Below are 13075 nucleotides of genomic sequence, written 5' to 3'. Positions count from 1 at the left end.
GCTCTTATCCCTTCTCTTTACAAGCATCTTTTGAAAGACTCCCCTTTTTAATACCTTCCTTCCTTCTACTTTTACTCATTTGTTGTAGATTTTTAAACAAATTAATGTTTACTTTTTTAAATAGATGATTTCCTAAATCAAAACTGAGCTGTATTAGTGGGGTGTGATATTCTTCTCTTTTTCTTTTTCTTCCTTCCCTCACTTAGGAATTGTGAATGTGGGAAAGAGATGGAGAAGAGTGGGACAGACAACACTCACAAATGTCATAGGACAAAATCTTAGCTGTGATTTTTTAGATCTCTCCACAATTCTGGCTGACCAGAATCATGTCAATTTCTTACAAGTTTAGGCTTGATATTGAAACCAAATGAAAAAATTGTAAATTATTTTATCGTTAACAAAAGAAGATTTACTTAACCATAGGGGAAAAAGGCTAGATAGACGTCAAGGACACTGTGAATTGATTGTTTGGGCAAAGCTTACATCTTGATTCGATATCCAAGAATCTTCCAGTCCATTCCATTCTCCTTGGCTTCATGGTACTTCTATTGCTTTTGCCATACTCATTAAGTTTTGAGATATATTTATTTGCTCTCAGTTCCAATGAACTGATTCTGTAATCTTTGTTAGCAATTCAGCTATTTCAGTCTTTCCCAATTCCTCTTCCCCTCTCCCACATAGTAGCACCAATGATCCCTCCTTGTTGCTTCTTGGGCCAGTTAATTGATATATTTTTTTATGGATTTAGTTAATTTCTTTAGCAATGATTTAAAAAGCATGTGGCAGGCTGGATTCTTTGAGTCAATAGTCTCATTCAGCCCTGGGACCAAACCATGGATCCATTTGGTCCCAGTAAACCTCTCCCTTTTAAATAAATTATTAAATACTCAAAAAAGCATGTGGCAGCAATTTACCAGAATATAGAATACGATGGAAAAGTAAATTTACAGGAACAACAGTGATAATGACAAGAAAAGTTTTTGGATTCATCCCTTCATTTCCATTATGGGGGTAAAAAAGTGGGAAGGAGAAAAAAGAGACAGAGAGAAAAAGAGAAAGAGAGAAATAGAGACACAGAAACAGAGAAAGGCAGAGACATGCATACAGAGAGATATGTGCAGAGATAGAGAGTTACAGAGCTAGAGTGGAGAAATGATTAGGGGGGAGTTGAGGAGGGAAGGAGAGGGAAGGAGATATAGAAAGAAAAGAGGAAGAAAGAGGGAGGGAAGGGGGAGACAAATAAAGAGAATATGAGAATGTATTTTTTTCAGAGATTCCTCAATGTTAACAATATTATTGAATTTTTATTCCAATGTTTTTCATTCCTATCAGCATTCAAAATTATACAATAAAATTGAGGCTGTCTTGGGATCATAAAACACTAAAGGTAATTTTTATTATTTCTATCAAGTTTTCTAGAGGTTGTTTTTTTTTTTTTTTTTTTCTTTTGGTGAGTGATAACTAGAAGTGTCAGATCCAGGAATGACAGAACTTTTTAGTACAGTTTTAATTTTAACCTCATGGGCTTTCCTCATCTTTCATATCTCTACTCCTTTAAGTTCATTTATAAAGTAATTTCACAGATGGTAGAATCCTACATGTGGGAGGAGAAGTGTATTTTGTATTGAAGATAGATCATTACTCAGCAACAATTTTTATATGTAATTTTTATAAAGCAATTTTCACTTCCATTCCTTAAGAAATAACAGTTTTTACTCAGTAGCAACTTTCAAATACTATTTTCTTTCCCTAGATTGCTGGAAGAAAGGAATGAAGATTACCTATCATTGCTTTTTTAAGGGAAACAATTTTATGAAAAAGACAGATGATTCATCTGAAACATTTACTTGTGCTTCAAGCTGTAAACACAGAATGACTCAGTTCTGCTTGTTGGTGGTTGACAAATGATTTACAGTAATATTAATTGCTTAATCATAGGATTTAAATATATCTATGATTGGTCTGCTTTCATATTTATAGAACAACAATGACAATAAAAACAAAAATTGCTTATACTTTATATGCTATTTATTTAAACTTGCTTCTCAGCTTTACTATACTGCACCAAGGAGTTTCATTGCTGAATCAGTGGCTAAACTCTTATTGGAGTCTTATCTCTAACACTGTAACTGGGAAGGGTAAGAGAGGTGAGAGCTTAGGATATATGTTGTGGCTTTCAATGCATCACTGCTGCTACTGCTGGGTTAACTGCAGCTCCATACACAATTCCATTATTGGTGTTGTTATTTTAGTTGCATCCAACTCTTTGTGACCTCATTTTTTTTGAAGGGGGAGTGATTTACCATCTCCTTCTCCAGCTCATTTTGGAGATGAGGAAACTGAGGTAAATAACATTAAGTGACTTGCTCAGGGTTGCACAGGTAGTAAATGTCTGAGGCTGGATTTGATCTCATGAAGATGACTCTTCCTGATTTCAGGTCCAAGGCTCTAGCCACGGTGCCAGCTGGCTGCCCCTCATTGTTAGTAGAAGTAATCATTGTACATCATCTGTATTATCAACTTTGCCTTTCATCATGACAATTCTCATGTGTGGTTTATGTACATAGATGGTGGCAATAGAAGAGAGGAAGCTTTCACAGGATCAAATGGTAGAATAAGGAGATGGGAGAGGGAGACACATACAAAAAATGAGGATTTCTTATAAAATGCATAAACTATTTCTCTTGGTTTTTGTCTTTTGAGGAATTCCTCAGCCTGGAGATGCTAAGATCCTCTCAGAGAGTAATTCTTTCCATCTTAGTCTATTTGACTGAAGGTCAATAAATAAAGGCTAGAAGATAAAAAATTTTAATTTGCTTCAACTTTTAGGCAGATGGATGGATAACAACCCATGAAACAAAGGAAAATGCACACAAAATTTTAGATAGCCTTAGGGAAACATTATAGTAGGACTGAAATTAGTAGGTCAGGCTGCTGAGCCACATTCCCTTTTTGGAAGGTTGCATATAGGGACCAGATTGGGATGATGTGTTAAGCTAATGAATAAAATAAAACCTGGAGTTTCAGGAGTTGCCAAAGTGCAGGTTTGTTTCAGAGAGATTTTTCATTGTAGTAAATAATTCTTTTTGGAAGAAAATTTCCAAGGTAATGGATGAGGATCAGTCAGGCTCATCTTGTCATTGTCAGCTCAAAGTGCTCCAGTTATTCATCCCCATGATTCTATTTCTTTTGCCTCTCAGGTCACTTTTTTCCTTGGAAGCAACTATTTTCCCCAAACTCCACACCCGTGTTATCTGCTTCTGTATCCCCAATGCATTTAAAATGTTTCAATGATTTAGATCCGAAACTTAAAGGACTTTGGATTTTTAGATTTTGAGTGCCTTGGAAGAGATCCGGAAACTGGATTTGGCAGAGACAATAAAATGGTCACTGGGTAGGGCTAGTCTTAGTATAAATAGAAAAAAGATAAAGTAAGTAACACTTTTTGGTATTGAATTTAAGTCAATCTAGAATAGAACCAGTGATGAAGGAAGCAGGGAGCTTTTAGCTCTTTCCTCTACTTACTCTCTTGCCACACTTTCTAAGCAGTAAGGGAAAAGGTAATGTGTGGAATAGAGAGATAAAGGTGAAGAATTTAGGAATATATGAATTTTTTTCTGTATTTTATTTTCATTATTTCTGTGTTTCTCCTATGGCATGTATAATATGTGAAGGCCCATATTTACTTGAGCCTTGGCCAGCTATAAACACATTTACTTAACCTGAGCTGATGACATTTATCAGTATTTGACATTTATCAATATTTAGTCTATTAGCTTGACCACTATCTGCCTGAAGGCCTGATTTTTCTGTTTCGTAGAAATCAGGTAATTTCCACTTTTGGTTCTAAGAACACTAATCATACCAACATTACCTTTCCTGAAATGGATATGTCCATTAATTATTATATGACTCTATTTACTATCTTCATTGGAAAAATCAATGTGATTATGTCCTTAAAAAACCTATTCAGAGGACAATTATAGTGAACTATTGCTGCTTGAATTTGTATAATACTAAATCAAACATCCCATTCCTGGTCACCATGACCATATATATCAGTGTTCCACAAACTTTTTAAATAGGGGGCCAGTTCACGGTCCCTCAGACTGTGGGAGGGCAGGACTACAGTAAAAACAAAACCTCACACTCTGTCTCCGCCCCTCAGCCCATTCTGCCATTATCCGGTGGGCCGCATAAACATCCTCAGTGGGCCACATCTGGCCTGTGGGCAGTAGTTTGAGAACCCCTGTTTTATATGTTTCTTCCTATTAAAATGTAAGTCCTTTGAGAGCAGAGAGAGTATTTAATACTTAATTAATATTTAATAAATTAATTAATAAATTAATAATTTAATACTTAATAAATGATTTTTCATTCATTCCTTCATTGTTAGCTCTCTTCTCATCTGTCTCTGAAGCTCAATAGTCAGTATATTGGCTCTTTTGCTTTTAAACTCACCGACATTAACTCCAAACAGAGCGAGGTCTGTTATCTCTGGGATCCTCATGATAATTTCACATGACCACCCAAAGCCTTAGACATCCAGAAGGAGGTATCCAATAGACATAATAGAGCCTGGAGGTCAACAGAGAAGATCCATGAGTGCTGATGAGATCACCAAGAGAAATAGTAGAAAGGGACAAGAGAATGTCCTGTGGGATATTCAAAATTAGAGAGTGTAATCTGGATGAGGATACAAGAGACTAGGTGGTGTAATATTAGAGTGGAAGACTTGGAATTTAGAAGAGCTGAAGTTGAGTCCTACTCAGACAAGTAATAGTTGTGTTGTATGACCTGCAATTTCCATGTCCCAAATCTGGACTGTTCTTGGACCTTCTAATATGATGATTTCTACCTCCTCCAAGTTTACTGAGAAATTTCCTCAGTTTACATTTCAAACATCAGAGAAAGGTTAAACTTTGAGAATGTTTCCTCTTCCCCCAGCACGACAGAAATTGAAAAATGAGACTTTGCCCTGGGAGGCTAATAGATAAAAGGTAATATTTAGGGATGTCATCAGCAATGTAAATATGACATTGTTGTTATCTTGATTGTTAAAGGAATTTTTTTTGTATTTTGGAAACTTTGAGACATCTTTCATGTCACCTTTGTACTTTGAAGAGGTATCATTCTTCCCTTTACCAGTTAAATGATATTTTATACGATTTGACTTGGATCACACAGTCAATGAATAGCAAAGGCAAGATTTAAACTCAGGCCTTCTTGGCTCCAAGTCTGGTAGCTTCTTGAGTATAAAAAAATTAATAACATAAATATGTATATATTTAATAATACATATGTTTATAATGAGTATAGCAACAAATTTGGAAAATTCTGCTTTTGGAAAATTCAGGAAAAAAATAAAACTGTATTCAAGATCACAAAGCAGAGAAAAAAATCAAAATATGTTGACAAAAATTGAGAAAAGAAAGTAGTCCCAGAAAGCTCCCACATCTAGCAGTTGTATGAGGTAAACAATAGAAAATTTGCTGCACAAAATTGGTTATTGTCTTTTTACTGACTCCCGTACTCATGTGATTATGGCCTGTATTTTCAACTTCTCCTGATAATCTCAGTGTGGGGTAAATTGAGGAGTCTCATTAACTTGCTCTGGAAAGGTCAAAGGGAAGGCAACTACCTCCCAGCAAAACTCTCTTTTCCTTCATCCTAAAATGGTTGCTTTAGGATCAAGTGTTCCTTGGTTATTTCATCAAAATTCCTTTCTGTCTTGGGGAAGAAGAAAATATGAATCAATAATATCTCTTTCAGTCTAGTTATGATCCCCCATATTTTTCCACTAGGTTTTAATCACACTTATCAATCTGGTTAAGTTCCTCTTTAACTAAATGCAACCTCAAAGGACACTCATAAGTCAGCAAGCAAAACAATAAACAAATACATTAATTTTGAAGAATTCAGTTTCTTTAAAGAGTCAGTGGCAAAAAAAAAAAAAAAAAAAAAAAAAAAAAAAACAACCAGAAAATGTCTTGAAGAATAAAGACTAGGGATATCTCTTAGCACCATTCTCCTGGGAGAGGAAAAGTTTGGATTTCACTAGCTTTGTTTTTGGTAAAGGAGATGGCTCTTCCCATCCTGCTGTCATACATAAGTGGTAGAAGCCCTATAGATTGACTATAGGGCAGCCTCTCTTTCCCAGCCCCTCACACTTTCTGAGGTCACTGCTTATTTCTTCTTCTTTTCCTAATGGATTTCTCTGGGAAAATAGAAATAATATTTTCCCAGAACACCTTAGCAAGGGGAGAGGAAGAGAGTGTATGTGAATTCTGAAATAATTGCTCCAGGTCTCATTCAAGAATTTTGACATACAGTACATCCAAAGTGAAGGTTGGGAAGGGGACAAAGGGAATTCCTCCCCATGTTTGACCTGTCTCTGGATGAGGATGACTTAGCTCGAGTTGTTGGTTTGTTCTGAGTTATATCCAACTCTGTGATCCCATTTTGGATTTTCTTGACAGATACTGTCATTTTACAGATGAGGAAATTGAGGCAAGTAGGGTTAAGTGATTTGTTCAGGGTCACACAGCAGGCAAATTTTTGAGGCCTGATTTGAACACTGGAAGATATTTCCTTGACTCTGGGCACTTTATTCACTATACCACCTAGCTGCCCTAAGGCCATCATTTGACAGAAATTGCTCCCTTCAAAGATATTAATGCAAAATCTCTGAATTTCCAAATCTAAAGAACTTTTCTCAATTCTCCTACTTCTTGATTTCCTTACAATCTTCAACATTGATGATCATTCTTTTTTCTGGATCCTTTCTTCTCTACAGGTTTTTAAAAAATTATCATAAGTCAATTGTTTGACATGTTTTTTCTAGGAATAGTTGATTTGATTATTATTTCCAGAGCAAGAGGTGAAAGGGCAGGGATAGGTGGGAGGTAAGTGCATGTTGTCTCCGGTATTAGATTCTGAGCTCCTTGAGAGCAGAGACTATCTTTCACCTTTCTTTGTATCCCCAGTATTTAGTGCTCAGCATATAGTAGTTTATTATGAATATCGATCAATTGATTGATTATTGACTGACTACCAATGTATCTTTCTTTGAAATCTGCTTGAATTTACTGCCACCATGGTCCCTGCCTCTCTTCTGCTTGTGACACCAATTTTGATTTGCCTCTGGTTATGCTTCTTAATCTGTAGTCAACTCCATGCCAGCACTTTCCCTTTTCCCACTCTGTAGTCATGAACTTTTGAACAGGCTTTAAAGGAATTATCTAGAGCCAACGTTTACCAGAAGTGTTTGTTGATCAGGATTTGAGATGATTTATCAAGGTCTGTGTTGTGAAATGATGAAAGGGCAATTTACCTGGCAATGTTGTCTTTGAAACATCTCATTCATTAATCAACAGAACACAGCAATATCATTCCTTTAGTTAGGGTTTGTTGTGAATTTCCTTAAAGTTTTCAGGATCAATAGGACAGGCCAAACATAAAATATACGCCAGAAAATTTTAACAGTTTAGTACAATTACTTCAAGAAGATGAAATACCTTAGAAAAATTTCTTTTCTTGTTTATTTAAATTTCACCAGATCTTCAAATTTTCATAGTAATTCTCAAGATTCTGGTAAGAAATCTCTTCTATTTCCAATATATAATCTGATCTCCCATGGAACAGAGTATATTCATCACCCAAGTGTATAAAGAAATTTTCCCAGAGTGCTATCACTAACAAAATTGGGGTATCAGTAGCTATTAATAACCTAGAGGACTACTTCTTTACAAATTAATTAACCAATTCATGACTTTTATTATTTATACCATCATTTCCTGATATACGTCCATTGCATTCCGCACACCACCATGAACCCTTCCTCATAATAAAGAAAGATAGTTAGGCAAAAACCTCGGATAAAACTATTACACATGATCTTATATGCTGCATTCAGCCCCTGTGGTCCCCTGGCTTTCTGTAAGACATAATATCAAAATAGACCGTCATTATGATTAATCTGAGTTGAATTGCATTTTATTTTTTTTTCATCTTTGTAGTTAATCAATGAACAAGTATTTATTAAACATTAGTATTGTGTCTGTACTGTCCTAGGTACTAGGAACATACAATGTCTTTTAGATATTACAGATATTTTAGATATTTAGATATTGTACTGGTTCTGGAGAGATCCCACACTAGCTATGTTCTTATTATGCTTCTGCCTTTCTCTTTCTCCAAATCAGGTTTTCCACTACTTGCTGTGGGGCTGGGTACTCTGATTGGTAAGAGTTTGACCCTAGACCCATCATGGTACATTCCATTTATCTTTCTCTGTTGCTTACTTATCTCCTAGCCCCTTCCCACTTCTCTTCTGGGAAAAGCATTAAAATCAACATAACTATTCCTAGAAAAAGCATGTGAATCAGCTGACCCATGACTCCATTCAAAATTCCTGTTACTTTGCAGACCAAGACACCCCTCAATGAATACCATTCCCTTGTATGTGTTGTTTTCCAATTAGAATTTAAGCTTGTTCAGGGGACAGACAATATTGCTTTTTTTGGTATGTATATCCCCAATACTTAGCACATTGGCATAGAGTAAGTACTTAAATAATTTTTCAGTTACTTATTCATTTACTCATTCATTCATTTTGCTTTTATTTTGCTCTGTATCAACTCATACAAATCTTCCTATTTTTCTGAATTTTAGAAAGTGAATAGAATAAAGGCAGTATCAATCTACTGAAGATTGATCAATCTTCATTTATAGCATGCAATGTGACAATTTGATTTGAGAAATTTTACTTAGTCCGAGTTCAAAAAGTCAATTTTAGATATTGTGGAATTCATGGGTTACATATTTATTGATGGACTGAATTCATTTTTATATAAAACACAGCTACAGAATTACAAGTCTTCTTCACAGAGGAATCTTCATTATCTGGGTAGTATTGCTCAGTAAATAGTTTATGTCAACACTTTTTGCTTCAAAGGCAATGGTTTATTTGTTTTCTCAAGACCACTGTTTTTAATAGGGATCGCTAGGAAGTTGAACTGTTAAAGACAATTTTTTTTAATCCAGTAGGCATTGATTGAGTCATTCAAGATAGCTGAGTGTTAGGAAGCATTTTTGCCTTAGTGCCCCAGCTCATCACAAAAAACTAGAAAATACACCAGAATAAATTTTGAATGGAAAAGCCAAGAAAAGGACTTAAATAAATGTAGCACACCAGGGAAAGTTTGTACAATGGAGGAATGTTGTAGTGTAATGAAGGAGCAGGCAATACCTGATCCTCTCTTTCCTCTGAACTAGCTCAAGAATGGAAGAATAAACACACATAATTAGATGCAGAAACTTAACTTACCCAATAGGGAACTAGGAGAAAAAAGGTTAAGAGAAAGAGGAAATGAGTCAAAGGATAGAATAAAAGAGGCAATGGTTAGAGGCAAAATTAACTATTAAAGAGGGATCAGAACAAAAGAAAGAAGAGGATAAGAATAAGAGAATAAAATAGGGGAAAATACAGAGTTAACTCATAACTGTGAATGTTAATAGGATGAATTCACCCATAAAATTATAGAGAATGGAATATTTTAGATACAAGAATCTAATAATATGTTATTTATAAGAAACACACTTGAAATGGATAGCTATAGAAGTAAAATAGGAAGTTAGAGTATGGTCTATTATGTTTTATCTAAAATAAGAAGTGATTGAGTTGCTCCCTGTGTTCTTGGTACTGCACTAAATAACAGAGGGGAGGAAATATCAGATACTATATCTATTTTGTTCCTTTTGCCAGTGGATCCGCTAACTCATTTTCCTCAAATAATTAAAAAATGTTTTTAACTCTTCTTTGATGCTAACAAGTACAGTTAAATCAACAAACAATTAGACCAAGTATAGAAATTTCAACACAGGCTAAATCTTCTTATTTTGTATGGACATTAGCTACAATGAAGACCTATCACTAGGATAAACTTATACACAGAAAATAATCATTTAAATAACACTATATATATATATATATATATATATATATATATATATATATATATATATATATATATATATATATATATATATATATATATATATACTTTTAGGATGCATTTAAATTTATGTCTATTGTTTTAGTCTAGAAGGTTAGATGAGATGTATGCAGGAAACAAAATAGTCTAAGATTTCACCTTCACATCCAGCAGAGTGGCAAAAATAACAGTAGGTGAAAAATAATTAATGTTGTAGAAATTGTGGGAAAATAGGAGCATTAATACATCTTGATGGAGCTAGGAAATCGATCCAGTCATTAGACATAGAATAGTGCTATAGAACTAGGTGGCTCCTTGGAGCACAGGGGATCTTTACTTTTCCTTTTCCTCACTTTCTAATCTCTAAAATCTTCAAAGATTACAACTCCAGGGCAAACTCTGAGACAGGACATTCTGCTCTAATTTCTCCTACCTCCCCCTTCTCTTTAAAATTTAGCCTCTGAATTCTTACCTCTTAATGACATTATGGCTTTAAAAGACCCATTCTTGGAGTAGAAATCTAAGTAAACCCACAATTCAAGTTTGAATAATACACTTGGGAGAGTTATTAGCTTAAACATAAACTAAGAAGGGACTTCATAGCTTCCAAAAAGGTTTTTTAATCTTCCGTACCAGTATTATAGGATCCTAGTGAAGATTTTTCGTGAAATATAATGTTTCTCAGAGTTGTCCCTGCCCTCCCACTTCACTCAACACACTTTGATCTCAAATAATGACAACACTGGAAACAGGGAATACTCATTCATGGGAAGAAAAAAAGAATCAGGTATACAAACTGCCTTCAGCAATGTGGAACAGGAGAATAGGAAAGGTTGTGATTTTATTTTTGTTTTTGTTTTTGTTTTTTACTCTACCCAAATGAATAGAGAAATGAGAGTGGAGAGGCAAAGGCAGGATCCTCTGGTCACTTGACTTTACAACTATGGTGGAGGAAGTCCATAACTACTCAAGCCCTTCCTTCCATTGGGTTGTTGCAGTCTCCATTGATTACCATGAAGGATAATGTTGGGTATTATTGAGTAGTTGATAAATTACTTCCTCATCTCCTTGGTTGTGGCCCTTTCTTCCCTCCTAGCCACTTTCTCTTAGCCTGAGTCCCTCTTTTGTTTGAGCTTTTGACATGACCAAATCTTGAACTCTCTAATTCCATATTTTCTCCATCTTCTTCTGGTTTATATGTATATATGTAAAGGTGAAGGGCTGCAATTCCCAGGAATCCAATCTTTTTTAAAACCAAAGAAATTCCTTGAACTGGCCACATTTATGCCAGAAATATGCTTTCTCTTTGAATCTGTTAGATATGAATACCAAGAAGATGGGGAAAGACTATAACAATGTAAATGGAAAGGACACAAAATAAAAAGAAAGCCTCTATGTAATTATAATGACTGATAAATTTGACCCTAAAAAAGAGATAAAAACACGCATCTCATTTGTTTGTAGAGTTAGAGACTAGAGATGTGGAATATTATGCATATTATATTGTTAGACTCAGTGGATATATTAATCAGTTGTACAAAGTTGTTTTTATCTTTTTGATCCCTTATTTCAGGGGATGACACAAAGAGAAAAAGATATATTCAGAACTGAAGTTCTGTAAAAACAAAATATATTAATAAAAACTTCAAAAAGAAACAAAATGAAAATTTAAGAGTTAAAAATTTTAGAAAATCATGCTGGAAAATATTTCAGTATTCCTATAACATGAAACATTTAATTTTTCAACTCTCACACACCATATTGCTCAACATTATCTGAAGAAAATTCATGAGAGATATCTGAATTTTGCCGTTAAACTTTTCTATCCTTATTATAGCTCCTCTTTGTTGAAATCTAAGAAAAGTTCAACAAGACTTTCCTGGAATCAGATTCTATGACCTCTCAGGTAATCACACCTTTTGGTGATGCAATCATACCTGCCTAGCCTATGTATACCTTGCTACATTTCCAAGCTATACTTTCCTAGACATTCTGGCCTGCTCAATCTGCACTCAGTTTTCAATAGTTCATGTCATTCTGACCTGGCATAAGTCCCCATTTCAGTCTGCTCATTGGCTGGCGGAAGCTAGGAAGCTTTGGGAGCAGAGATATTAAGCCTTATGGGAACGGATCTGCAGGAGCGATAAGCCACCTGCCTAGATAGGAGGAAAGACAGTTAGTCTGAGAATGTTAAAGCTTCTCCTTGAACCCAACTTTCATATAGTCCCTTCATACACTGATTTATCTACTTTTTGTTTTCATTTGTGTTTCCTTAGCAGCATGGTGGTTAGAAAGCTCTTAAGAGTAGAGTTAATAATAATAAAGATCTTTTCTTTGCTACTTCACTTTGGAAGAACACCAGTGTCTTTTTGTCTTTCTTTCTCTCACTTTTCATGATCTCTGTGAGAGCCAGAACAGCAGGTCTGATTTCTGGCATTTTCACAGGTTGTGCATTTCACAAGAAGCTGTAAGACTATGTTGAAAGAGAAAGCTTGGACAAGATTGCTCATAAGTATTCAGGAGAATGCTCACTCACTCTTTTTCTCTTTCTGTCTCCATCCGTCTATCTCTGTGTGTCTTTCATTTTGTTTGAGCTTTTGACATGACCAAATCTTGTTCTCTCTAATTCCATATTTTCTCCATCTTCTTCTGGTTTATATCGCTCGCATTTTTGTATAAGATTGAAAGCAAGGGATAAGGAAGGCAGAGGAACAAGAGTGAGATGTGAATTTATTAGTGTGAGGACCATAGAATGAGAGGGGAGAAGATAGGAGCAGGAATAGATTGAATCTGAAACTAGGCAGAAGATTGTGATCATTAATAATCAGGCATCAGATCCTTTCCTTTCTCTTGATTTCCCAATGCACAATCATTGGGGAATTTCTACCTAGCATTTCAACATAAATAAATTTAAAAATGAAAAAAAAAGTTGTCCTCAAGGAACTTGCAGTCATCAGGAAAGTCAACACATACATTTCTAAGTATAATTATGTATTTAGACAGATTTTGGACTAATTTTCCCATGAGTAAAAGAAATCATTTTATAGCATCCTCACTGGGTTTCTTGGGAGTTGGAGTTT

The 13075-nt window shown here is 35.0% G+C and overlaps 1 protein-coding gene across 1 annotated transcript in view; it reads left to right on the top strand.

Annotated features, from left to right (window-relative positions):
• Positions 1-2015, top strand: part of AFM (afamin) — a gene marked incomplete at its 5' end in the record, with an annotated part of 29060 nt that extends 27045 nt beyond the window's left edge. Inside the window, 2 exon segments of the mRNA XM_074275764.1 lie at positions 1333-1387; positions 1754-2015. Coding sequence (XP_074131865.1) covers positions 1333-1377 — 45 coding nt within the window.
• Between the last annotated feature and the right edge of the window lie 11060 nt (positions 2016-13075).

The sequence above is a fragment of the Sminthopsis crassicaudata genome, chromosome 6 (genome assembly GCF_048593235.1).
Source record: "Sminthopsis crassicaudata isolate SCR6 chromosome 6, ASM4859323v1, whole genome shotgun sequence".
NCBI classification, from domain to species: domain Eukaryota; kingdom Metazoa; phylum Chordata; class Mammalia; order Dasyuromorphia; family Dasyuridae; genus Sminthopsis; species Sminthopsis crassicaudata.
The sequence above is the reverse complement of the archived record's forward strand: the minus strand, read 5'-3'. Positions and strand labels throughout refer to the sequence as shown.